The sequence below is a fragment of the Podarcis filfolensis genome (assembly GCF_964270895.1).
Source record: "Podarcis filfolensis genome assembly, chromosome: 5".
Classification (NCBI taxonomy): domain Eukaryota; kingdom Metazoa; phylum Chordata; class Lepidosauria; order Squamata; family Lacertidae; genus Podarcis; species Podarcis filfolensis.
Genome location: NC_139608.1, coordinates 67,572,821 through 67,600,811, shown reverse-complemented (window position 1 = coordinate 67,600,811; position 27,991 = coordinate 67,572,821). Strand labels below are relative to the sequence as shown.

The 27,991-nt window shown below is 44.1% G+C and overlaps 2 protein-coding genes across 8 annotated transcripts in view; one reads left to right on the top strand and one right to left on the bottom strand.

Moving 5' to 3' along the window:
• OIT3 (oncoprotein induced transcript 3) overlaps positions 1-5,720 on the top strand; it is a 33,713-nt gene extending 27,993 nt beyond the window's left edge. For all 3 annotated transcript variants that reach the window (XM_083614132.1, XM_083614133.1, XM_083614134.1), the window contains exons 8-9: positions 3,686-3,785; positions 5,296-5,720. In XM_083614132.1, coding sequence (XP_083470258.1) covers positions 3,686-3,785; positions 5,296-5,472 — 277 coding nt within the window. In that variant the 3' untranslated portion in view covers positions 5,473-5,720. The remainder of the gene's footprint in view (positions 1-3,685; positions 3,786-5,295) is intronic.
• Positions 65-22,794, bottom strand: PLA2G12B (phospholipase A2 group XIIB). 5 transcript variants are annotated; one of them, XM_083614264.1, is made up of 5 exons: positions 22,434-22,794; positions 17,444-17,532; positions 12,002-12,167; positions 8,523-8,642; positions 65-151 (listed from the first exon to the last, which is right to left on the bottom strand). In XM_083614264.1, exons 1-4 carry the CDS (start codon positions 22,669-22,671, stop codon positions 8,524-8,526), a joined length of 612 nt encoding a protein of 203 aa, XP_083470390.1. In that variant the 5' UTR covers positions 22,672-22,794; the 3' UTR covers positions 65-151; position 8,523. The 5 variants fall into 5 exon arrangements, with proteins under 5 accessions (XP_083470390.1, XP_083470389.1, XP_083470391.1 ...); XM_083614263.1 differs by lacking the exon at positions 65-151 and adding an exon at positions 4,776-4,977; XM_083614265.1 differs by lacking the exon at positions 65-151 and adding an exon at positions 5,484-5,674.
• Positions 22,795-27,991: the final 5,197 nt, after the last annotated feature.

Here is a 27,991-nt window from a genome sequence, read left to right as displayed (position 1 = left end):
CTTCTGGAAACCACATATTGTAAATAATAACAATAATAACAACAACCCATTGACAAAATGGAGCTTTTTCAGGGAGTGATTACTGGGATGGTGAGGGGTTTTGGGAAGTGAGTCTGAGGAAAACCCGTTGGAAGAACTGGGAATGCTTAGCCTGGAGAAGAGGAGATGAAAGAGCGTCATGATAATAGACTTCAGTTACACTCTTATTTTAGGGTAATCTTCCTATTGGCAAGAGTCAATCAGTCATTTTTAGAAGAGAACACACTGGAGACTTCAGTTTTATTCACAAATTCACTGAACAGGTATCATGGAGGTGCGGAAGCCAGGTTTTTCTAGTCCTAAAGCAACATTGGTAGTCCTCCACAATCCAAATGAGGTCCCTGTGAACTGCTGCCACTCAGTCTTCCTCACACAACTCATTCATACACTTGCCTATTCAGGCAAAGCTTGTAGTTGTGATCTACATTCCAGGTGCCCAGTTGCTTGCTGTCTCTCCCATATATCTCTAAACACCCCACCCATCTGACTGCTTTGCCCCAGCCACTCTTCAAATGCCACATCATGTCCCAGAGGTGTTAGTTTGTTGTAATATGGCATAAGCTTTGAATAACAGAGGAACATAAATCACAACAGTACATTAATTTTCTCTACATATACGGTATGTTAACCTTTAGACAGCGAGTGCCTGGGATGTGTATCTGCAACAACAACAAGGTTTGGAGCATGCTTCATATGTTAACTAAAACATCTCCTCCTTTTTGGTGATAATGTAAGGAGCTGCATTCAAGTGGCAATCATTATGACTAAAAATGTAATTAAATCCTGCCCAATGAGCCCTTTCTTTCCCACCCCTGGATAAGCAGTTAATTAGCTATTTATGCCATAAGTCCAAGTATTAAATATCATTATACCCAGGGGAAGAGCATAATAGTTCAAGTCTGTTTCTTTCCTCTTCCTATCTACAGCGTTTAGAACATTCAAAGTCCACATTCCTGAGATTAGGTTGCTGGAAAGAAAAATGCCATGTTGTCTTATATTGCAAAACCAGATGGCTTCTTTCTCTTTTTTTTTCTTTTTGAAAGGACAGGTTACTGAAAAATAACATCTATCAATTATTATTTTTTTAAATCCCCTTCCAGAAAAGATTCTGCTCCTGTAAAAAGAAAACACCAGATACAATACATCACATAATTTTGGATTGCCCTCTTCTCAATTAATTCATAGCTGGGGCAGTTTCCGTACTATTATATCATACTTTTGAAGGGAATGACATTTACAGTGCATACTTCATCTACTTCCTCTGAATTAATTCCACTAGTTTCAATTCTGGATTAACTGGGTTGAGAATAAGATGCCGTGTCATGTTCAGATGAAAACCTACTAAGATAACTGTATGACTCATCCATTTTTTGGTATCACAGGCCCCCAAACCTCAGAGATATAATCATCCCTAAGAATCTCTGGTTGGAGAGAGACAAATAGTTCTTGTGGGAGCCAAATACAGCTTGAAATAGGCATTGCCTTGCAAAGTATGCATCTGACTGACTCATTGGCACCTCTGGTCAACTAGATTTGGCAGGCCTGTGTGGAATAAGTGTAGAGCAAGGACTTGAAGGCAAAATGTGGTCCTCCAGACCTCTTTATCTGGCTCATGGGACTCTCCCCCTCTTCCTGGCTAGAATTTGCCTTGAACTCTGGTAATGTTTCTTGCTTAACTGGATGTTACCTGGATGGAGGCCATAGAGAGGAGTGCGGGTTTGAATATAGAAAGTAGCCTTCTATTCAAAGGTAACATTCGCATCCATTGCTCTGTTCCCTGTTGTCTCTGGCCCCACTCTCCATTGGCATGGGCCCCCTGGGAAGTTGTCCAGAAGGAAATCATGGAATCATGGTGTGCAGCCTGGGAGTCATCTTGGACTCACAGCTGTCCATGGAGGCACAGGTTAATTCTGTGTCCAGGGCGGCTGTCTACCAGCTCCACCTGGTACGCAGGCTAAGACCCTACCTGCCCACAGACTGTCTTGCCAGAGTAGTGCATGCTCTAGTTATCTCCCACTTGGACTACTGCAATGTGCTCTATGTGGGGCTACCTTTGAAGGTGACCCGGAAACTGCAATTAATCCAGAATGGGGCAGCTAGACTGGTGACTGGGAGTGGCCGCTGGGACTACATAACACCAGTATTGAAAGACCTACATTGGCTCCCAGTACGTTTCCGAGCACAATTCAAAGTGTTGGTGCTGACCTTTAAAGCCCTAAACGGCCTCGGTCCTGTATACCTGAAGGAGCGTCTCCACCCCCATCATTTAGCCCGGACACTGAGATCCAGTGCCAAGGGCCTTCTGGCGGTTCCCTCATTGCAAGAAGTGAGGTTACAGGGAACCAGACAGAGGGCATTCTCGATAGTGGCGCCCACCCTGTGGAACACCCTCCCTTCAGATGTGAAGGAAATAAGCAGCTATCCTATCTTTAAAAGACATCTGAAGGCAACCCTGTTTAGGGAAGTTTTTAATATTTAATGCTGTACAGTGGTACCTCGCAAGACGAATGCCTCGGAAGACGAAAAACTCACAAGACGAAAGAGTTTTTCGTTTTTTGAGCTGCTTCGCAAGACGATTTTCCCTATGGGCTTGCTTTGCAAGACGAAAACGTCTTGCGAGTTTGTTTCCTTTTTTCTTAAAGCCGCTTGAAGAGGTGCAGTTGCGACGGACCGTGCTTCGCAAGACGAAAAACCGCGCAAGACGAAAAGACTTGCGGAACGAATTAATTTCGTCTTGCGAGGCACCACTGTACTGTTTTTATCATTTGATTGGGAGCCGCCCAGAGTGGCTGGGGAGACTCAGCCAGATGGGCGGGGTATAAATAATAAATTATTATTATTATTACAGAAATGTAGAGTTGGAGTGGAACCATGGGGGACATCTAGTCCAAGAATCATTTCAAACCCACGACCCTGAGATTAACAGTCTCATGCTCTATCTACTGAGCTATCCCAGGTTCAAATGCAGCCCTTGGGCTGAAAACTGATCCTCAGCCTTTATGTAGACCTTCAAGATTTGTGCATATCCTTCTTTCAAGCCACCTTTAACTATGGTTTGTTTCCTGCCTTAGTACCTACAATCCAAGCTGCAAAGCTGTTACAAGACCCAATGAATCAACAGGATAAAATAAAAGGCTGCTGTGAAAAGTTACTTTATTTTTGTGATAATTTGGTGTTTTTGAGAATAATCAGAAAGGGAAGGAAGAGATGATGATGTTTCCAGAGCGCCTTTAGTTCTGAAACTATATTCTTTGAACTAAATGCTAATGTCTGCTTGAGCCAGCTCTTTATTATCTGTGTATCTCTGGTCAAAAAGGTGAACTGAGGATAATCTTGATTGCAATACATTGGCCAATTACTTGACTTTCAGGAGGGGGGGAGAGAGAGAGGGAGCATGCTCAGAGATTCACTGTGCATTCTGACAATTTTTCTGGCTGCTTCCCCCCTCCCCCAATTTCTGGCAGTGCTATTGATTCTCACTTCTGTTTTTCCATCCGCTCTTCATTTTTGGATGTTATGCCACTAACACATCTATTAAGCACGGAGAGTCAGCTTCTCTACCCTGCTGCCTCTGTTCTTGGAGGAACGTGTTGCAATTCCCCCACCCATGTCTGTGAAAACCATTAACATTTTTCTCTTTCTTCAGCTGTGTTTCTGATGACTCTGTGAAGCAATACACATCCAAAGATCATCTGGCCAAGCACTTCCAAGTCCCAGTGTTCAAATTTGTGGGTAAGGACAACAAGGTGAGTGAAAATGCGTAGCAGCTGCTCCTTTAGCAGTTTGATAGCAAAACATCTGACACATGCATGGACAATAGATGCAGGAGGTGCCCTTGAAGGATGCAAATCAGAGATGCATTGCCTTCTTCCAGTTCTTTATAAGGGATTTCACTTTAGGAAGCGGATAAGGATAACAGTTTGCTGGAGATGCTTTTCCTAATGCTGGTTCCCTGTCTTCTGCTTTTATTTCATACTTTCATACTGACAGTGTAGGAATGACAAAGAGGGTGACTGAGAATATATATATATATATATATATATATATATATATATATATATATATGTATATGTATATATGTATGTATACAATGCACACACACATATAATGCAATAGGATGATGCAATATTGTCGCGGGCAGCACTGGCCTCTGTCCCTCTTTCCTTCACTCCCTCCTCTGATGCCCTCTCACGTCTCTGCCTCCCAAAGGCTTCCACAGCTGTTTGTTGCAGCAGCCCTGGTTACAAGCTCCTCAGGCGATTGGTGCCTCTGGGGCTGGCCAGAGGTGCTGCCCAAGCCCCTGTGGGGCAGTGTGAGGAGGCACCTCTCTTTGGAGGTGGAGCTCAGAGACCAGGGGTGGCAGCTGTGGCAGCCCGGAGGACTCCCAAGGAGAGAGGAGAGGAGAGGAGGCTGAGGAAACACTCCACAAGGGATGGTATTTGCAAAAGGGTGAGAGGCTCTGCTAGCTCTGCAGGCAAGGGGTGACATAACTGGGTTCCTGAGCCCCATGGGCTGCTGCAGAAAGAATGTAGTTGGTCAAGGGAGCCGTGGATTCAAAAAGATTGAAAACCACTGGTGTAGATATTCCCTCTACTTGGAAAAGAGACAGAAAAGAGTGCAGCAGAAGCTGAAACTATGTTATCTGTCTAGCTTGTTGGCACCACTTTCAACTCCTGTTCAGGAATTGAATACTGTTGCAACCTAAAATTACGTACAACCTGTCTGGTTTTAAGACTTTGTGACCTATCTGTTATGATTTTCTTTCTTTCTTATTTAAGCTCATTTTCAATGCAAATAATATGCAAAACATGTACGCAAAAGTCTGGCGGTTTGGAGTGGAGGTGTCTGCTGGATCAATACTTGACCTGCTTTGTTTTGTGGCATAAAATCCCAGTGCAGCCTTTTCAGTCGATTTCTTCTTCTCAGGAGCAGACTACACTGAAGAAAGAATGAATACTAAGCCCCAGGCAGAATCATTTGTAAGCCTCATAGCCTCAAAAGCTCCAAGCCTAGCCAGGTTGCTTCTCTGAACTTCTGTTTCAGACATGCCACTGCAGAAGCCTATAGGTTGCATATGATTGAGAGGCAAAATAGGATGTTTTCTGGGTTTCTGGCTTCTGTACAAATACTGCTACCCCCCACCAACCTGAATTGTTTCCTGTACCTAGCAAATCCCTGGATTCTGCAGATGTGCGTGACAGATTCCCCCAGGCCATTTGGGATGCTTCATATTTGTTTATCTCCTTTTGTATTCAGGAAGTGTTCCTGCACTGCCGTGTCCTTGTGTGTGGAGTGACGGATGAGAGTTCTCGCTGTGCCCAGGGCTGCCGCAGACGGATGCGCAGATGGGCAGAGGAAGAGGAAGAGGAAGCCAGTCACGTGGCTAATCGCATCCTCACAGGTGGTCCCATTAGAATTGACGTGGAGAAGTAGATCTATCTCAGCCTTCACCAACCTAGATCCCACCAGACTATGACCCCCGTTTTGGGCCTACAGCCTCCATGCTGGTTGGGGCTGATGGGATTTGTAGTCCAAAGCATCTGGAGGGCACCAGGTTGGCAAAGGCTGTCTTATCTTGTGAACATGCTGTCTCACTGATGCTTTCTCCTATGTACCTTCGATAGTGAGCAGTCATCTGTGTTTGGCAAGAAAATAAAGGCAACATATAAAACAAAACAAAACCATGTGATTTCTTCTTTCCCCAGTGAAAGCCTATGATCTTTGCTAAGGTCAGATTAGATGCAATCTCAACCAAATGCTGTTTGATGTCTGATAATGGATGGTTGGAGAAAAATTAGATGGGCCATTCGAATCACAGGGATGACAATGGTACCAATTTTTGTTAGAAATCATTAGTTCAAAGAGCATGTAAAATGTCCAGATCTATAACATTTTCATGAATAGGAATTTGGGTTTTTTACAAGGCTACACTGACATAGAGGAGGGGGACACTGTCTGCAACATACCAACAACTTAACTAGCACACTTTATCATTTTTAGGTGTTGAAATCAACACAAACTAAGGGGTGCAGAGGGTGCAGGGTGGTTCAAAATCTAGGAGTTTTGAACCACTTTATAGTATTTAAATGGTGAGATCCTATATCATCATGACCTAGAAAAATCTTTCCTAAAGCGAGATGAACCAGTGGCATAGTAATTTGCAGTCTGGAAAGGTGTTGAAGCTCTTCACAGCGACAGATTCATGAACACCAATCCAAATGTCAGTGTGATAGAGCTCACCCAGTAAAAGATGGCTGCATGACCACTGAAGCTCATAGGATTAATTGAAGTTACTGGATTCAGTGAAAAGAAATGCAATGCAACTCTATTACTGTCTGCTCAGAAGTAAGTACCACCTTGCCCAATAGTGCTTACTCCAAAGTAAGGGTGAATAGGGTTACCAACTTAGTCTCTATTTCCTATTCAATAAATTTTGTGGACTTCAGTGATACTGTTGGGGAACATCTTTCTCTATAGTCCACAAAGTACTTATGCTAGAATCAGGGCCAGTCCTACCATTAGGCAGAAGGGGGCAGCTGCCTTATGCAGCAGATGCTGGGGAATGGGCAGCTGTTGCCTTCAGGTGAGATGCTGCCTTCAGGTGTAATAAAATTAAACTTCCAGTCAAGTTAGTTTCAATATATAGAATGGGGGGAAGGCTCCCTTTTATCCTTCAACACAAGCAGGAAAATGCCTTTGGCAAGCTCCGGCCAGGAAAGTCCAGAATTCGTGTTGTTCCCCTTTAAAGCCTTTGCATTGTCCTCTTCCTATATCTTCTCTCTACTTTTTGTAAGGATTATTAAGAAATATTTTGTTGGTTGTAGCCAAATGCCTTGCATAGGCTCACTGTCAGCACCGATGTAAGATACATGCACCATGTGTTCAAACTATATAATCTACACTAAAAAAATAAAAAAGGTTTGGAACTAGGTGCTGAAAATTCTATATGTTTTAACTTGCTAACTGTGTATTACTAGGAAGTTCATTAATTGTAGCATTCTTATAGTGTGAATCTCCATTCTCCATCCCAAATAACAGAGCATTTATGTTTTGTAATGTTTTGATCATATTGCTCTCATCATGCACACCTATTGTTAGGAATTTAAAATATAATGATAAAAGGCAGTATAGGAAACTGATGTAGGGCTGCCATTACCGGGATTTCAAAGGTGGAATTGACATAAGGGGGGAATTTCCACAAAGCTCAACAACTAACTGATGGACCTACCAAACATCAACCCAGATGGAGGAATGAAATATTGGGAGACAACACACTTATCACAGGATAGCCTACATAGGTAGGGGGGATTTATTTAGTTATGGGATCATGGAAAAGAGTAAATACTGTACTGAAAAGAGTAAATTCTGTAAGGCATTCATAATGTAAATGGATGGACAAGTTCAACAGTGTTAAAAACAGCTCCAAGAGTTTCAGATAATCAAGAACCAGAGAACATAAGTTTAGGTGCAGCAGGATATGTTTAGAAAAGGAATCATGGTGTTATTTTATCAGAGGGCAACAGGCAAAATATCAAAAACGTTCAAATTTGGGACAAGTGGCAATTTGTGTTTACAGAGAAATAACCCAGAGGGTCTAAGAGTTATATTTTGGAAGAATGAGGATGGTTCTAAAAAAATATATAGTTGTGCCACCCGAAGTTGTAAAATAATAGTAATCCTTTGTAGCTAGAAGAGTGCATCGTAAATGTTACCGGCAAGCTCTGATGTTATTTTGAACTATATATGTTATTTAATAAAAGTTAGTTTTACAATGGCCTACCATAATAAACTTTTCAAATAGTCAATATACCTTTGTTTCTTGTTATTAAGCAATATGTATGTTGCTTCTCTTTAAGTGGAGCAATGCCTTAATGGAAATAAAATTAAGAGTAACTTCAAAACCCACACTGTGATCTTGTCATTCTTCCCTCTTTTTTTGTCTTTTGGGAAATCCCCAGAACCAGCCATTCTGTGTGCTGTTGAGTAGTCCATGATCCAGGACTACTGGTGCAACCCTGCACCTGTTTTTCCAATAGAATGGGATTCTCATGACCCTTGACTGGCTCTACACCACTATGGCAGCATTAAATGTCTGGTGATAACAGCCAGTCGGCTGTGTGAAAATTCGCTGCGGAAATGTACTATAGCCAATGTCACGTTTTCTCTGTATCCTTTGTCACATCTGGAATGCTCACACACACACATCACAGTTGGTCTTCACTGAGGTTTGTCATTATGCCAAACAGATGCTTTGGGAAGGTGAAAGAAGTTGTCAGATGGAACAGACGAGGGTGCCGGGCCAAGGCAATCGGTTCCAGTCTTCAAGCTGCAATTAAGGCATTTGCAGTGATCGCAATGATCTGCTCCCCTAATGTAACCGCTGCCAAAAATTGCACCTGTGTAGGGAGTAGAGAGCGGACCCACTTCTAAGCAAGTGGGCGCATGAATTCAGAGCTATCGCTGTCAGGCAGTTTGACGCTCACCTCACAACTCTTCCCGTTCTTCCTCCTGACAAATGCAAGCGCTTCTTTGGCTGTCCATGAAAGGGCGGCAGCCCAGAGTCCTGACTGTTTTAAATACGGCGTCGGCTACTGATTCACATGCTGGAACAGAGGACAAAGAGGAGCATGTCAGGACCAATCACCAATTTCCACTGTGTGCCTACTGAGGTTTGGTCTGCTTCTCTATAGGCAGCTGCTTGTCATACAGACAGTTTCATGATCCATCATACCAAGGGGAGCTAGTTTAACTTAATTGGAACTGCCAGCTGAGAAGTGCTAGGCTATGGAGACATCCCTTACATCTAAAGTGCATGGTTTCCCCTAAAGAATCCCCAGGAATGGTGCTGGGAACTGTAGCTCTGTGGGGGGTAAGCTACAGTTTCCACTTTCCTGTGTCTCATGTAGCTGATAAGCAGTTCTGTCATTTGCATTGCAAATTTCTTTGTTTATAGCTAGGATTTCTACCTCACCTTTCCCTATAATGTTGTCATGTTTGTGCTCAGCCAAAGACTATTTTGTGGATGCTCACTAGAATATCACACTATAGTCCAGGGGTGGGGAAACTTTTGGCCCAGAAGGCTATATCTTTATCTCCCCTGAACCTCTTGGGCCAACTTTGCCAGGTGGTGATGGGGAACCACCCATTTGTCAATCATCTGAAGTCATGATGATATTGGGTTATTGACGCCGGTCACTGTTGACCCATGACGATGGAGACAAGGTCGTTCAAAGGGCTTGCCCAGTTCTTCCCAAACACCCAACAACCACCTGATAGCTGGGTGCTGTGCCTAGGACTGAGCAAGTTTTGAAAGCCCAGTGCTTCAGAAGCGGGTTGTTGGGCTGGTTGGGAAGTGCTGCACAAAGCATTCTGCAAGTTCTCCCCTCAGCGCTTGCCAAGCATTAATCATAGGGTTTGCAAAGCCCTTTGCGTAGCGTTTCTGAAGCGCTCAACATCGGGTTGTTGGGTGCTTTGCAAGCACTGCACAAGGAGCTTTTCAGGCACTAAGTGCCTGCAAAGCCCCTTTTGGCCAAGCTCCGCCCTTGCCTTTCTCATACCTGACATCAGGTGTAGGGCAGGTGGGCGTAGCTTGCCCCAAATGCCAAAGCTTGCCAAATGGAGAAGTCTGGCAGGCCAAATTTGGCCTGTAGGAGAAAGGTTCCATACCCTTACTATACTTGACTGTTCCCTTTCTTATTAACAGTTAAACAAGATATTACATTTATAACATGGGCCTTCTCTGCTCTGGCTTCCCGTCTGAGGAATGCTCTCCCCAGGGAAGTTTACCTGGCGCCTTCATTATACAACAGGCAAAAACATTCCTTTTTAACCAGGCCTTTGGTTGATTTGATTGACACTCTATGCCCTTTTAAACTGTGGCTTTTGGGGGGGGTGTTATTGGGTTGTTGTTGTTTTGATTATGTATTTTGCAGTTTTATATTTCGCTTTTATTCTGTGAACTGCCCTGAGACCTCCAGGTATAGGGTGGTACATTATTATTATTATTATTATTATTATTATTATTAATAATAATAATAAAGGTTCCTGCATCCCTGGCAAAAATGAGATCTAGGAGTGCAAGGGGAAGACCCATAATTAAGTGGGGAGTTCCATTACTTCAGTTTAATATAAGTTTTGATCCTCATGGTGCAGAGGAAATCTAGGAAAATGGGAAGCTGGTATATCTGAAAGGTTTGAATGGCTGAGGGGGAAAATGGTCAAGGATGGTTGAAGCTGAGCAACACCTGCAGATTCCCCATCCCTGATGCAAGTGATGAATCGCTAAGAAGCTCACAGCATATAATCTCTACAGGGCAACTGGCATGCTTTTTTTCTTCGGTTTCTAGTAGGTTGTGTACACCTATAAGTACTAAAACCACACACGTTCCATCATCCTAATGAGACAGGAAGCCAATGATGAGGGAAACTGTCTTAGAGAATCTGCTGAGAGGCTGCATCAGCAGCTCTGAACTTCCCCATTTATCTTAATTGTTACACTTGGAAAATAAATTAGTGACCCCTTTGCCATCTAATTGCTGGAAGCTGAACTAGAGAGGGGTAAATGGGCGGGGGGGGGGGGAGAGAGAAAGGCTAGACACTGTGGGAACAATATTTTTCAAAGCAGCACACATTAGGCAGTACACTCCTCCCCCTCCCCAACCCACTTATTAAGATTCCTAGGGAATCTTTCTGAAAATCTGCTCATCTACACAGGAGGAGTGAAGGGGGAGAAATTGATTTAGTTTGCATTTTAACGCTAAATCCCCAAATTTCTCCCACTACAATACTGAAATGCTGCTTGGAAATTGGCCCGTCTCCAGATTTTGCACTGCATTTCTCCAGCCAAAGAATATGTACAAAAATGTAATATTAATGAAAGCTGCGCACAAAAACTCACAGTGAAGGTAACACGCCTTCTGTTGGGGGAAATTGCTCTCGAAAATGAATAAACTAAAAAAAAAAAGTTGACTGTGACAAGGTGTGCATCAGGAGAACCGCACGTAGAAATGCATACAAATATGCCTGAAGACTTCTTTTTTTAAAAAAAGAAAGGATTGAAAACATATGTAGAAATACGAGTAACCCAATTTAAGACTGGAGAAATGGGAAAAAACAACCAACATGGGCACATCTTCCTATCTTTACACTGAGGTAGCTAATTGGCAGCTCATGAACCCAACATTTGCCTGGGCCCAGACACAGACTACATGTTTATGGCCACATCACAACATACATTTAAAGCACTACACTACTACTTTAACCATCCATGGCTTCCCCCAAAAGAATTCTGGGAGCTGTGGTTTGTTAAGGGTACAGAGAGTTGTTACAGGACCTCCTATTTCATCATAGAGCTACAGTTCACAAAGTGGTTTAACCACCAACACCTCTTCCTAGGCAACTCTGAGAATTGATGGGAACTGGGGTCTCCTAACGACTCTCAGCACCCTTAACAAATGACAGCTCCCAGAATTCTTTGGGGGAAGCCATGGCTGTTTAAAGTGGTAGCGTACAGCTTTAAATGTATGTTATGCAGCTTATGTTTGCCCGGTCCACTTTCCATTTGTAACAGCTCCTGCTGATGCTGTGTAAAAGTGTGTGCCATTTTTGCCTGGCTGTGGTGTTAGCATCTTTGGTGCTTATTAAAATATAATTTGAAATACCATTACTTGGCATTTTCAGAAGGTAAAATTAAAATTATTTGGCTTTCCAAAAGCAGTTTATGTGCTTCTTCATCAAGCATAGACTTACCAAGCTAAATGTTGTCCAATCACAAAAATAATAGCCAATTTGAATTCCTCACACCCAAAAACATGTTTTTGAGACTGAAGAAATTTGGAAAAAAAAAGTTTCACCCCTTCAAAGGACACTCCCTACTGCCTCATTCCCACCAACTGCTTAGGAAGTCAGCCGTCACTGAGTTACACTTCCTTCCACTTAATGCATCCCTGGGTGGGAAACTCACCTGCCACCTTGGAGACAAAGCCAAGGCTGCGCTTGAGGTCGGAGCAGATGGACTGCAAACACCAGCGAAACTTGGCATCGCAGCGGTATTTGTTGGCCCCGCAGGTATCATAGCATATATCCAGCTGGTTGCAACACTTAGTCATGGCAGGGATACCCATATCCAGCTGTACATGAAAGGAGAGGGAAGAAAAGATTCTCTAACACACAACATTGCTTCCCTCCCTCCCCTCATATTTCTTCTCTGAATGCTGTTTATAAAATTTAATTTTGCATGGATTAGCTGCAACGGATTGAACTGCCTGATACTGATGGGTCTTAGGAGACCAGCAGGATGAGAAAAACATGCTGCAGTGAGATTAAACAATAGCTATGCCTATCAAAGGGACGCGGGTGGCGCTGTGGGTAAAACCTCAGCGCCTAGGACTTGCCGATCGCATGGTCGGCGGTTCGAATCCCCACGGCGGGGTGCGCTCCCGTTGCTCGGTCCCAGCGCCTGCCAACCTAGCAGTTCGAAAGCACCCCCAGGTACAAGTATATAAATAGGGACCGCTTACTAGCGGGAAGGTAAACGGCATTTCCGTGTGCTGCGCTGGCTCACCAGATGCAGCTTGTCACGCTGGCCACGTGACCCGGAAGTGTCTGCGGACAGCGCTGGCTCCCGGCCTATAGAGTGAGATGAGCGCACAACCCTAGAGTCTGTCAAGACTGGCCCGTACGGGCAGGGGTACCTTTACCTTTACCTTTTATGCCTATCAAATAGCCATGTCACTTGTCTTGGGAAACAATGCCATAGTTCCTTGTGCAGAGCTAACATGGTGTCCTTCAGATTTTGTAGGCTCCCAATTCCCCTCAAAGGAGTAACATTGGAAGCCGCCTCATACCAAATCAGACCATTGGTCCACTAAGCTCAGCAGTGCCCACAATGACCGTAAGGAGCTCTCCAAGGTTTCAGGAAGGGGTTTCTCCCAGACGTAGCTGGAGATGTCAGGGATTGAACTTGGCATCTTGTTGGTTACCATTGTCTTAAATCAGCCTCTGGTCAAGGCTGATGGGAGCTGTGGTCCAAACCATCTGGAGGGCACCAGGTTGGGGAAGGCTGTCCTAACATGTGGTTGCCCATGGCTTTTGACTACAGAGATGGCAGTTAATACAAGAACAGGCTTGTCATCATCCACCTTCGCCACAGATGACCTGAATATGTCAATGAACCACACATATTTCTTTTCTCGGTCAGATAACACCCTGAACACAGTGAAATATATTTCATTTGCTGACCAGCATCAAAGAAGGACAAATCTTCTCCAAGGAAACATCAAGCCACGTATGGCGAGGCTTCCACTGACAAGGAGCAATTCACGTTTACAGAACAGGGGGACAATGTCATTTATATATGATTCTTCAACATCAGCTTTGTTGGAATGGTCATGTTGTGCGGATGCCTGATTATCATCTTCCAAAACAACTACTCTATTCCAAACTTAAAATGGAAAGCGTAATGCTGGTGGTCAACAAAAGAGGTTTAAAGACTCTCTCAAGGCAAATCTTACAAAATGTGATAGAAAAACTGACAACTGGGAAACATTGGTCTGAGAGTGCTCCAATTGGAGAACAGCCTTTACCAAAGGTGTCGTGGGCTTTGAAGACACTCGAACTCAAAACACTCGAACGAAAGGGAGAAACGTGCTAAGAGGAAGGCACGTTTGGCAAACCCTCACCATGACCAACTCCCACCTGGAAGCCTATGTCCCCACTGTGGAAGGACGTGTGGATCCAGAATTGGCCTCCACAGTCACTTATGAACCCACTGTTAAAATCCTGTTTATGGAAGACTATCTTAATTGGCTACGAGTGATTGCCAAAGAAGAAGAAAAGAAGAAGATATTGCCCATCAGCCTCAAACTGCCAGATGCTGAGTCCCTCTGAGGCAATGGTGCCAGTTGGCATTTAGGACCGAAGCCCATCAGTTACAACTCATGCATTCCAATCTGGTCCATATCCAGGTACCATGTCAGCTCTTTGCAGTGGCGTAGCGTGGGGGGTGCCAGGGGTGCCGGCCGCACCGGGCGCAACATCTGGGGGGGCGCAAGTCCAGACGGAAGGGACAAGTTCCTTCCTCCCTGCTCCTTCCCGGCGCAGCGCAGGTGGGGACTGGTAGGCAAGGACTCGAAGTGGCTCCCCGGCGCTGCCTGCCTAGCCTATATAGGCGGCGGCCAATCAGTGGAGACCGCCGTCACGCCGCCCCTCCGGGCGCGCCTCGGCGTGCGCGCTGCTTACTTTCAAGCCGCCCGCGACTGTTGGGAGCAGCGGCCAGTTGGTGCTGGCACCGCGCTCGCCCGCAGGCGGCAGGCTGCTCCCGTGGCAACCGGAGATCTGGCGGGCGAGAGGAGGAAGCCGGATCTCTCTCTCCCCGTCCGTTTTCCTGCCTTTGCCTTGGTGCGCCGCGGAGGTCAATGCCGGATTTATGTATAAGCTTAACAAGCTATAGCTTAGGGCCCCATTCTCTTGAGGCCCCCCCCAAAAAAAATTAAAGGGGAAAAAAACTGGATGTACATTTCCAAAAAATACCTATTTTGTTATGTGTAAATGGCTTCAGATACCTGTTAGGTCCATAGATTAGCATATATTCAACACAAAAAAAGCAACAATTTGTTGTTGACAAAAGCTGGACATATAAAGGGCCCCATTACTTTCAGTAGCTTAGGGCCTCATCAAACCTAAATCTGGCCCTGGTCAGGCCAGGTACACAGTCTTGCGCTTTAAAATGAAAAGCACTGTTGCTTTTCAGCACCTCTCGGGTTGTGTGGTTAATACCCAATCATTCCTATATAATGTGCAAGGCGAAACATTTTAGAGATTCTACCCATCCATGATAAAGGACTGCAACTTGACAGGGTTGCATGCTACTTGTAGCTGTTCTGTTGCTGATAGAAGGCACCTTATTTAAGAAGATCCCAGCAATGTGAGCATTTCCCTGTAACTCCCTGTAATTCTGAGGTCAGGTATTGAGTGCCAACAGAAACGGGAAGCAGCCCAACTGGAAAGCTTGGGTAACCCCGGGGGGTTTGCAAAACCACCAAATAAATAAATAAAAATGCACACACAGACTGCAAAACAACAGAATGTTTGTAAATATTAACTTGCTCATTCCTCTCTTCCTATCACTCTTATAAGAAAACTGCTAAAGATCCTCAAGAGGCTTTGTAGCAAATATTTCAAACTGTGACTTGATGCCAGATGTAAATCTGAGAGCAGTACTGCTTTGCCATTTATCTGTTAGTTAAAGGAAAAAACGAATAAAGCCAAGTCTTGAGGATCTAATTATTCTCCTTCCTTGGTTTCCCTCCGTGTGTTTGAGAGGCTGTTCAAGACTCCCTGCTTGAGATCATCAGGGCTGCTCTTCGTAATTAATGTTTTGTGCCAGTCTTTTGTGGTTTGAAGGATGGAGAGCTGCAATAACAGCAGATGTGTAGTGCCAAACTCAGTCTATGAGATTCCTTCGAAAAACTGGGGGAGGGAGGGATACTTTTTAGAGTAAAAGAAATCCAGGTATCTCATCTGAGCTACAGATACTTATGTTTCTCTTCCTGTTCAGGATTTTTCTGAGTTGTTTCCATTTTAGGGAAGCACATAATGCAACCTCAGGAGATGCTTTGTACCATTGACACTCCTATCTCCAGAGACCTTGGTATAAGCACCTGTGTTTGTTTGCTTCTGCAGTAATAATACTGCTAAGCTTTCATTTGATTCTATGTTTAAAATGATTTCTACTTTGCCTTTTGGCTGCCAAGGAGGACTTGCAAGTGCTTTATGTGTTCAAAACACTTTGCAGTCATTATCTCAGAAATTGCTACAACAAGCCTGAAAGGTAGTACTGTTGTATTATCCCTATGCTATTGGTATCACTTTCATATTTCACTCCCTCCGAGGAGCTGGGGGGGGGGAGGGACGATAACACACTGTGACTTACAGCACAACCTTGTGCATGCCTATTTAGAAGTAAGCCTCATTGAATTCACTGGGACTTGCTCCCAAGTAAGTGTGTAGTGGAAATGCAACCCCAGAGAGGGGAGTTTCTGAGTGAGGCAGGATTTTAGCTGGGATTTCTTCACTCATCTGCCAAATAGATTTCACACAAGCTTCAGCAAGATTGATATTTGTATCATACAGAGTTCTACTGTCCTTAATGAGGCTTACTCCCATGTAAGTATGCATAAGATTGCAGCCATACTGCCCAATTCTATAGGTTTACTCAGGTGCCAGTCTTATTTATATTCAGCGGGATGTGTTCTCAGGCAGGTTCAGTCATGCTTCTTCACGTAGGATTTTGGCTTTGGTGTGATCCTGGCTTTCTGCCATTTCCCATTGCTGGTGGCTGTTGGGAGTACAGTACAGTGGCACTCGGGTTAAGAACTTAATTTGTTCTGGAAGTCCGTTCTTAACCTGAAACTGCTTTTAACCTGAGGTACCACTTTAGCTAATGGGGCCTCCTGCCACTGCTGCACGATTTCTGTTCTCATCCTGAAGCAAAGTTCTTAACCCGAGGTACTATTTCTGGGTTAGTGGAGTCTGTAACCTGAAGCATCTGTAATTCGAGGTACCACTGTACATGTGGATGTGGAAGCAGAATAGAGAGAGAAACAGTGACACATCTCAGTAGATGTAAACAGAGTGGAAGTGCTCCTTCAAACACAACTTGGCCCAAGAGCCATTTCTCCAAAGACCCACCTGGGTGGAATCTATACACATTTTTTTACAAAAAGTTCTGAAAATGCTTTTTTAAAAAAGTGTTTTTTAAAATACATTGAATTTCCCATAAGGCCAGTGGCGTAGCATGGGGGGTGCAGGGGGGGCCGGCCGCACCAGGCGCAACATCTGGGGGTTAGGGTTAGGGGGCGCAAATCCACGGGTTAGGGGGCGCAAATTACTTGCCTTGCCCCGGGTGCTGACAACCCACGCTACGCCACTGGCTCTTTGGAGTGCTTTTCCACTCCTTTTTATTACAGATCCCGCTTTCTTTCATTTTTGCCTTTCTGTAATTATGGAGATAATTGGAATCGTGAATCCTGCATCCATTTATGCAGTCCCCATCCAGAGGATTTATTTGTTCACCACAGCAGCCACCAACAGTTGGAAGCTAAATGCTCGGGTGACTGGCCAATCAAACAGTAAATTATATGGGTAGCAGTCAGTTGAGACGTGATCGCTTTGTTTGCCATCAGCAGCCAGCCGTCACCTCTGGCACACACAAGGCAGACAGCTTGCACTTGACATCAGGATGAGAGTGGCTGTCTGGGCAAACATTGAGCGGGACGCTCTTCCCATTTGGAGAGCCTGGACAGATCAGGGGACAAAAAGCACCAAGCAATCACAACCCTGCCTGAAAAGGCAAGTGTGGTTAGTAAATCATTTCACTGGGTAATGAGATGTTAGCAGTACATACACTTTCGGGTACCTTGAGACCCAGGAAATAGGAGCTGCAGCCATTGGGTTCTGGAGACTTGTAATCTGGCCTGGCCATTGGTGCTTTCCCTGTAAGACAAGTGGATAACACACCCAAAGAAAGCATTAATAGTTCTAGATGTGACAGCCTTGGAAAGGAGGACTTTGTACAAAGCTTATTGCAGGGCTGGTGAGCATCAGGAAAGGACTGGCTTGGCTTTGCCAAAGAGCAAGGAATCAATTTAGTTGGGCATCCTTGGGAACAGGACTAGAAGCAACAGCTGAAGGCCCCAGGGGGCTGGAAGGGCCCTTTAGCACCAGGTGGTGGTGAAACTTGAATCCATCTATGGTAGCCACCTGATCTTTTAAGTGGCCCAAGATGTAAGTCCCTGGCCCATAGGTCAATGAAACCTCTAGTGTTCATTGATCTAATGGCCAGGGCATTGCATCTGGGTGATGTAAGATGGCAGGCGGCCACCATAGATAGGAGTCAAGCTTTGCCCCTGTACAGAAGTGCTGCTGCACAGTAGAGGGTAATGAGTGATGTCACTGCTACAACAAGCAGGATTGGGCCCTGCCCTTGTTGATGGATATTGGAGTCCCATGACTGGCACTGTTCCAAGCGTCCCCCATAGTCTGTTGCCAAACAAGTTTCATAATATAAAGTTGCAGTCATTCATATTGATACATATCCATATCCTTTATTTCATGCTATTTACAACAGACTAGAATTGCAATTAAAATTTAATTTTGCAAAGGTGTTTTAAAAAATCTAGCAAAGTGGTTAATTCCAACACTCAACATGTAAAACATCCATTTCACATTCGGAATTTAAATACTCATTTTGAAAGGGCGCTTCCTGTCAAAAAATTCAAGTCCTGACATCTTGTTTTTTATTTTATCTGATGTAAAATGTAGTATTTCAAAAGATGTCAACAGTCAATGAGCAAATATGTGTCTCCCATAAGTAGCATTGCATGCCAACAACCCAATACTGTGGGTTCTCTGTCCTCTGTATGATCCAGTTTATGTATACAATGGAAATGCAACTAGGTCAAGAAACACAATGCATTTCCATCTCAGGGTTTTTGTACCTTCTAAAAACTTGGGACTCCCCCAAACTTGTAAATATTCCCTGTGTGTGTGTGATGCCTTTTGGTTGCCTAAGCAATGACACACATACCCTGAAAATATAGGAATTATTCTCTTTATTGCCCTTCAGAGTGGTAGGGGGTGGAAGAGTGGTCTGAGGTACTGCATTATTTACTCTCCAGGAGCCAAATAGTCTGTGGAAGTCCCTGTACTTCAGATACAGACAGAAAGTTCTTCAAACTTTCACTGGTTGCCAACCTAGCTGTCAGCATTCCAAGAACAAATGGAGGGGCAAGGTGCCCTAACGCTCGATGACATGTCAGATGCCATATCATAACAGGATAAATCCCTCCCTTCTTTTACTGGCACTGGTCCCCCATCCCCTTGGTGGATGAGCCAAGGGAGAGCATTGTGCGATCCTGTCTTGTGGGCACCTGGTTGGCCACTGTGAGAACAGGGTGCTGGACTAGATGGGCCCGGGGCCTCATCCAGCAGGCCTCTTCTTGCTTTCTTCAAGGATGTCCCACACTTGACATGGCTGTTAACCCAGGTTTGCAGTTGAATGTACACCTGACGAACAGCTGAATCTTTGATGATGGTACTTGTTTGCATTGCATTAAAATGTACAGTGGTACCTTGGTTTTCGAACAGCTTAGTTCATGAACAATTTGGAACCCAAACGCTGCAAAACTGGAAGTAGGTATTCCGGTTTTCAAACTTTTTTCAGAAGCCGAATGTGCTACGTTTTGAGTCCCCCTGTGTTCCTTGTTGCGCTGCTAATTTGAAACCCCCCCCCCATTGTAATTCAAGCCATCAGTTTCCGATTGCAGTGTTCTAAGGTGACATTTGGAGCTTGTATTTGGTGCTTTTGTTTTTGCTATTTATTTTGCCCTTTTGTTTTTGAGGCTTTTTCAGTTAATGTATTTTTGTGACTGTGTGGATCCCAGTTCAGCTACTGATTGATTGATTGATTGATTGATTGATTGTGTGACTGCAGAAATGGATAAAAGCCCCCTATGCAAACAATGGCTATCATCAGTGCAGGTAAGAAAATTTTTTTTCCTCATCTATAAATAAAATTTTATTTATTTTATAGTACAGTACATTGATTATTGCTTTCATTTTATGGATCAATTGTCTCATTAGATAGTAAAATTCATGTTAAAATGCTGTTTTAGGGGTTGTTTTTAAAAGTCTGGAATGGATTAATTTGTTTTGAATTACTTTCTATGAGAAAGCATGCCTTGGTTTTTGAATGCTTTTGTTTCGGAACAGACTTCTGGAACAGATTAAGTTTGAGAACCAAGGTACCACTGTAATGTGTGAATTGAACCCAAACCATCTGTAGCACTGGGCAGCTGCACATATTACAGAAATACTCAGTCTGCTTGTTGTTTTTTAAGATGCAAAGCCTTGAGGAGTTTTTGTGACCCAGAAAAGAAAAATCAAGGTGAATAACAACCGTCCACTCTGGGGGGAAGAAATGAGCAGTGAATTGATTAACAGCTCCTGGGGACTCCATTGGTACCAATTTCAGAGGTTAATGGAGTGTGGGAGGCACCATAAAAGCAAAATGTATGGTTGTAACTTGTTAGTCTCAACAAAACAAGAAAAAGCACAAAGTTTTTGGCCTCCAGAGATATTGTGGATGTTCTTCACTATCCCCAAACCATTCTAGGCAGCAAATGTTTAGTGTTTCTACTCCTAAAGAAGAAATCCGAGCTGACCAAACCAGCAGTCTTGGCTGTTTTGCTTAAGGCTTCCTATCTCCTGACACAAACCACATGCACAGTTCCAGAAGCTGCATGCAGATGGGAACTGCCCATGTAGCAGTAGCTGGTGCAAGCAATTTCTAACCCAGCACCTGGAAGCCTGATTCTCAAAGTCCAGTCTTCATCAATCTGTTGCCCTTCAGATATTTTGGACGGATGGGGATGATGGCATATCCTCCAACATATACCCCACACATCTTACTGGGTTGCCCCAGCCACTCTGAGCAGCTTCCAACATATATAAAAACATAAGAAAACATTAAACATTTTTTTTAAAAAACCCTTCCCAATACAGGATTGCCTTCAGACACCTTGGGGGTTGGATGACTCCATACCCCCAACATTTCTCCAGTGAAAATAGGGACATTGTAAGGAAAAGCGGGACATTCTAGGATCAAATCAGAAACTGGGGTGGATTCTCTAAATCGGGGCAACCCTGGAAATTAAGGACACTTGGAGGGTCTGTGATGGGAGTTGTTGTCCTAAACATCTGAAGGACAGCAGATTGGCAAAGGCTGCCCTAGTCCAGGTCTGAATTTTGAAGTATCTGTTGCCTGGTTCAGGGAAAAGTAAAAGGATATATTTGTCCATTCTAAATAGGTGAAATGAGGATTACATAAACTATGCTAATGATGATGGCTTGGAAACTTCAAGCAGTATGTAGCCCAGATTAACAAATACGCCTAGCCTAGCCAAAGTGTGCAAGTTCATCAACGATAATAAAAAAATGATAACAAGATGGCTATGCTCTACCTCCAAGTATACCAGCCACAAGAGTTGCTGTGCTCAGGTCTTGCTTGCAGGGTTGCCACAGGCATCTGGTTGGTCACATTGAGAACAGGGTCAGGACATTTTGGGAGCCCTGAAACTTGAATTGTTATGGGGGGCCCCTTTGCAACCAGCAATGAACTAACCACTGTTATATTCTTCAGTGGGGCTGTTTACCTTTACAACATCTGTGCTATTGACTGTCAAACTTTGGGGTTATTGAAATAGTCCAATTTATTTATTTACGGCTATTAGCCCATAAAATATGTACAAACATAAAAACACAGGGACATAAAAACAGATATATCCAACAACAGGAGGTGAACACCACGATGCAAGGGTGGGTCATTGAGCAGAGCCAAGTGACAGCTTGGGGCCAGGAGAGCTCCAAGGGACAGATCACAGAAAAGGAAAACTGAAGACGAACTCCGACATGCACTCTCATCATAACAGTTCGATTAGTTTTGATGTTGTTGGTGGTTTTTGGTGGTTTTTGATTGTGAGATAACCGCATTCAGAAATCTCGCCACCTGCAGAGTTACAGAAGGATCTGTATCCTGCAAAAGCAGTGCGGCGTGTGACTCAACAGGCCTGCCAACCAAGCGCAGTAAAGCAGGACCCAGGAATTTAACCCTGGCTACGCTATGTAGGGGACAGTTGAACATTATATGTGAAAGAGATTCAACAGTTTCCCCGTCACACACACATAGCGGAGACACCAAACCCTTGGAAAATCTGTGGTTCAGCAGGTTCGATGGAAAGACATTGAACCTTGCACGAATAAATGCACGTCGGTGTGGTACTGATGAAAGAGATGACATGTATGATGGAAGGCCAAGTGGTGGGGTTATTCCGTGATACCTGGGGGAGCAGACACCCCCACCCCTGGCGAGGTTGTGTTGATTTTCAATGTCCGCTAATCTTTGCTCAATAAGGCTTTTGGCTGAGCGTAAGTTCATCTTTAAGGAGTCCGCTGGGGAAATTCCGATGCTCAGAAGTTTGGCATGGATTTTCCCTACCCACGGATGGTTATTGAAATACATGCAGCAACAACAAAATAATCAATCTGAGTCGTGCGACTCAGTTTGCATCTACTAGAATCGTTTTTCAAAAAAAGCATTGTGGACTAAAGTCGCTTCTGGGGCCAGTCCAGAATTATGGGCCCTGAAGCTTAATCTTCATTACTTTCAGAGCAGATTCACCCCTGGCTGGACCTATGGACTCACCCAGCAGGCCTCTTATATAGAAAGCAATATTCTGGTCAACTATTGAGAAGCTGATATAGGTTTGAATTTGCCCAGGCTATCACTAACTGGAATGAAACAAGTGCTAAATAGAAGTGAAAGAAGAGGAGCTTACCATATCTACACCGGTACTGGCAGACGCCGTTCTTCCCTCCTAGCAGCTCTGATACGTAGTCTAAATAGGCATTCACAGTCTCAAAGCCATCCCGGATGGTCCCAATACCCCAATCTGAAAAAGAGGCTTCCTCGGGCACTGCTGATGGATGGGCTGCATTGTCCTGAATTGTCTCTTCAGTGCCTGTCCCCACGGCCAGAGACATGCAGAGAATCAACAAGCCGCCGAACAGTTTCATTTTGAAGCAAATCCAGGCACAGGGGAAGTTTAGCGAGACAGCGAGGGGTTAGTGAAAAATGACAACTGAGCTGCTCTGAAAGTTTTACACGGCCTGTGTGTACACCCTTCTCCGGCGGACTTTAAACGCTGCTGCTGGGGCAGCAGGATGAGGTCACCACAGTTAAGAGAGAGCACAAAGTTCAGATACTTTGGTCGAAGCATAACTCAGTGCAATGGGTCTGTTGCCCAATATTTAAGGCTCTTTTATTTGCTCCCAGGATCACCCTGGATCAGAAGATGGCACAGGCCAGGTCCTGTAACCCCAGAAGAACTCCAACAGCATAAAACACATCTGCTTCCAAAACTCCTTGAACATCTCCCATCAACCCACCTCACTTTCCTCTTGCTGTTGTTTGCATTTGGGTCAAAATTAAGGGAGAGAAGAATAACAGTGACCTCATTGTGGGAGTTTACTATAGATCCCCAAGCCAAACGGAAGACATAGATGATGCCTTCCTGGAACAGATGGCCAAGCATGCAAAAGGAAGGGAGATAGTAGTAATGGGGGACTTCAATTACCCGGATATTTATTGGATGTCAAACTCAGCCAAGAGCATAAGGTCAAACAGATTCCTCACTGGCCTTGCAGACAACTTCATTGTCCAGAAAGTGGGAGAAGCAACAAGAGGAACAGCCATTTTAGATCTGGTCCTAACCAATGTTGATGACCTGGTTAGTGGGGTAGAAGTGGAAGGATCATTAGGCGCGAGTGATCATGCTCTTCTGAAGTTTACTATACGGCGGAAAGGAGCAGCCAAGCATACTAGGACTCAATTTCTTGACATTAAGAAAGCCGACTTCATAAAACTTAGGGAAGTGCTGGGTGAGATCCCATGGACAGTAATACTAAAAGGAAAGGGAGTTCATGATGACTGGGAGTTTGTTAAGAGGGAGATAGTAAAAGCACAACTTCAGGCAATACCAGTGAGACGGAAACATGGAAGGTGCCTAAAGAAGCCAGGGTGCCTATCTAAAGAACTTTTAACTGAGTTAAGATTAAAAAAGGATGTGTACAAAAAATGGAAAAGCCCCAAAAATCAGGGACAAATTTGCTGCTAAGTGCATACCTTTGTTCTACATACCAGCCAAGGAAGGCCTGCGATCCCTCAGTCTGCCTAGCGCTAAGGAGAGACACTGCTGCTGTGCTTCTCCCTTGTCTCCAGGATGAAGGCAAGAAAAAAAGATGGTATCTTCTAATGGACTGACCCAAGCTTCCAATTTTCTGCAAAGTCACGCATTTAGATCTGGTCATGAAAGCTTGCAAAAAGCGTAACATTAGAGGTGGCATGATAAAAAAAAAAAAGCCGTCGTATATTCTGTGAAGAACCTCTTCGTATCTCCTGCTTATTCACATATATTTTCCAGTTAAAGCAGTTATCAGATTGATGTGACCTATCCAGAGCAGATTATGAACGCCCTCTGGTTTTCCTTTTTTTATTATTTTGAGTATCTGTTATCAGGAAGTGCTGAGGCAGAGGAAAAAAGCAGGTTCAAGAGTCATATTGCCCAGCCTGCTTCATTTGAAGGAGCAATTAAAGTACCTCTGAGCTGAATCATCTCTCTGCATTCAGGAGGGAGCTACAATGGCACCGCTTTCAGAATCCTTATATACAGGTTGACACTTTTGCTTTATATGGATCTGCCTGTAAGTCCCAAATATCAAATGTGCATCTATTGAACACAATTTAATATATTCAATGCATATTTAACATGTCTCTTTGCATGGCTCTCCTCTTAACACTAAACCATGATTAGAACAGGGCTTGCTCGCTCTTTTCTCCCATTAAATGAGAACAGTACGAACAGAGTCTTGCAATCCATCACCAGCCATGCTTTTCTGCTGCTTCCTTTAGCGCACATTTAAAGTACATTCTGTGCACATTTAAAGCCCTTGGCTTTCCCCTAGAGGATCCTGGGAGCTGTAGTTTCCCCCTCAAAGAGTTACAATCCCCAGCATCTTTTAACAGTCTACAGTTCCCAGGATTCTTCGGGGGGAAGACACGTTTGTTGAATGTGCTTTCAGTGCACGGGGTGGTACTTTGTTGTGTTAATAATAGCACCACAGTTACTCTTCTGTTCAGCCTTACAAAGAATGATGGAGAATCACATAACTGGCATTTGTATCACGCTCTTCCTCTGGAGAGTGAAGCCAATGTTAAGGCCCTCCATTTTGTCCTTACAACAATCCTGTAAGGTAGAATGAGGAACTGTGGACAGCCCATGATCCCCTAGTATGCTGCTTTTTTGAGGCCAGGTGGGATCTGAACACCAATTTTCCAGTCTAGTTTTTTGTGAAGACTCTTGATTCAAGAGTGCCTGTGGCACCAGCCAGCAGCCAAATTGCCAGTTGAAGGTGCTGATGAGCTATGTGGCCCATTTTACAGAATGAAGCACTTCCTGCAAAGTGTTGCCATAGCCTCGTGTCTGAAATCCTGACAGCTGCTGGCTGCCTGCATTGACAGCACCAAGCTAAATGGACCAATGACTTGACTTTGTGGAAGGCAACTTCCTGCGTTCCTATAAACAGCTGCACCTCAGTCATATCTTCAGTACTACACGAGTGTGGGTATCCTGCTCTAAGATGCATCCACTGTATGGATTTAAAAACAACACCACATCTGTATGATTACTCTAAAGGAGAAGATTGTTTCTAACTTAGAGAAGAAATGAGATGGAGTGGTAGCCAACTATGCATTACTCAGAGTATACCCATTGAAATGCACAAACATGGCTAAGTCAGTTCCACTGATTACGGCAGGTATTCTCTGAGTAAAGCTTAGTTGAACACCACCAAATATAGGACAAAATGAATTATCCCAATTGGATTCCTAGAAGACAAATTTGCCTTTGAAGTCTTTGCAGAGTAAGCGGGAGCCAGGAATAAGACATGCGGAAAAGTAAACAGCTTCAGCTTTGTACAGTTTCACAGGCAACTTTCATTTGGCAGCAGGAAAAAAATGCAGGTTCAGAGAAACAGGTGGGTCAATTGGCCAATCCTCATTATCAAATGATGACCTGAGCAGTGTTATTTTGCTCACAATGTTTGCGCCTTTAAACCATCTTTTTAAAAATAACAGTGGGAAGCGAAATGAAGATAAACTGGTTCAAAAAGTTCCAGCTGTATTGCCATGTCTAATGTTGATATAGTTAACACTATATAGTGGGCCCAAATTCAATTAAAGAAATATTCAGATATCACATCTGGCAGTTCAGTTCCAGCTACGAACGCAACTAATAAAATGATTTGTGCAGTCGTGTTTAACAAGTTAATCCAGTATGGCTTTTAATAAAGAGTGTGCTGTACCATAATGATTGCTTCCAATTAAAAGCTTTCCTCCTTACATTGGGATGAACAATGAGTGCAGGAGAGATAAACATTCAATGCTGCAAGGCATCCTCTGAGAAGGGGGTGCAGGCAGAAACAACGGCAACAACCTGCCAGCTTTCCATATCTAGAATACAGATTTGTCAAAACTGGAACAAGTCTGGCTCATGAAAGCTTCACATCTCAATTTTGTGCATTGCAGTGCCAAATGCAGACCTGTTGAGTGTGTTATCAGTGGCTGGATAGCCTTGTCCCTGAATTAACACCTCTGCATGGACCCGATCCTAAACTTCTGCCTTCTTGTGGCTGTACTTGTTATGTACTGAAGTTCTCACCCTGGGCCAGCAGGGGGATACTGTAGATTGTTATGCAAATGAAGGATCGAAAGTGATGTTCAGTGATTGGATAGTTTTAGAAAGTTGCTACAGTAATGTTGTACTGGAGCTCTATATAAGCAGACAGACTGAGCCCTTAAGTTCAGTTCTGGCCTCTGAATAAACAAGAGCTGTTTGAAGAATCGCTGTGATATGTTCACCCACAACTTAACAGTACTCATTTGTGAGAAAGGCTTGGGGAGTAAACCCTGCGGGGAAAATCTGGATCTGCTGCCTTGTGGGACATCTTTGGGAGAAGAAAAGACTAAAGAGTCAACCCTACACAAATCCAGAGTGGACTCCCTAAGAAGGTAGGATAGTGCCTTCTTTGACTACTTCCAACAACTCCTTCAGCCAAGTAAGTGCCAAACATATTCTGCTTTCATTTGGATTACATCAGCAAGGCTCAGAGGAGCATTGTGTCACCTGGGCAGCCCACAAGTTCCACATAAACTGCCCTGAAGAAGTCACTTTGGTGTTGTTAATGCAGCAGAAATGATACAGGAGGCAGCAGTTCTGTATTCCTGGTCTCTGCAGCCATAGCAGGTGCTGTGATTCTCCAGAAGTTCGACATGAGGCGCACTTCATTCTCTCTCAGGACAGACGAATGTCAACAGAATGTGAACCGAAGCTTGGGAAATTCCCAGTCAGCTCTGCCAGCTCCTCTGCTTTTCTCTGCAGATGTCACCTGTGGCTACTGTGGTCTCACAGGGAATGCCACAGTGCAGCCTGCGCTTTGAAAAAACAGACTAGCTGTTGTATGAGTTCGTGGCTGTTGTGATAAAGCTTAAATGATGCAAGATGGTTGCCGCAGACCAAAGACAGGCAGCTCATTAGCACCTGCCCCTATGGCCGTTACCTAAATACACCACGGTGTATTTACTACTTGCTTTAGAGGACAGAGTTAAAAAATGGCCTAGGAACCAAAAATCAGAACTATCTCCTAATTGGTTGAGATTGTTGCAGCCTAATCCGGATACTTTCAGTTTAAATCTATGTTTAAGTGGGGGCAAATCAACTGATTTCAAAGGAATTCCTTTCATGTTTGTGTGTGTTTTGGGGTTTCAGCTGCACAGCCTGATCAAAATAATCTTTACCCAGAGATTTCAATGAGATTTTCTCTTAGCTAAATATGTATGGGAATATAGCATATGCATAGGATCAGGCTGTTTTATTTTTTTCCCCTTTGACATTTTATCAAATCTGGTATCAGATTGGCAAAGTGCTCCCTTTTGCGTAACTCCCTGACCCAGTGCCAAGGGCTTTTTGGTCACCCTTCCTGGACAGCTTTGCTTTTCTCCTCCCCCCCCCCTTCAATGTCAGCAAAGACACAAAATACCCCACCACAGCTTTTTCCTTCTCTCTCATCCCCTCCAGGCCAGAAACATACCTGCCCCTCACTGCCCATTTGAACAACGAACTGAACTCACAAAGACATACAGTGGTACCTTGGGTTACAGACGCTTCAGGTTACAGACTCCGCTAACCCAGAAATAGTACCTTGGGTTAAGAACTTTGCTTCAGGATGAGAACAAAAATTGCACGGCGGCAGCAGCAGCGGGAAGCCCCATTAGATAAAG

Coding starts and splice junctions, on each gene's coding strand:
- PLA2G12B (XM_083614264.1), bottom strand. CDS start 22,671: ATGAAACTGTTCGGCGGCTTGTTGATTCTCTGCATGTCTCTGGCCGTG. Junction 12,168..17,443: donor GTCTCAAGGTACCCGAAAGT/GTATGTACTGCT, acceptor TTTCATGTACAG/CTGGATATGGGTATCCCTGC. Junction 8,643..12,001: donor CTTTGTCTCCAAGGTGGCAG/GTGAGTTTCCCA, acceptor CCTCTGTTCCAG/CATGTGAATCAGTAGCCGAC.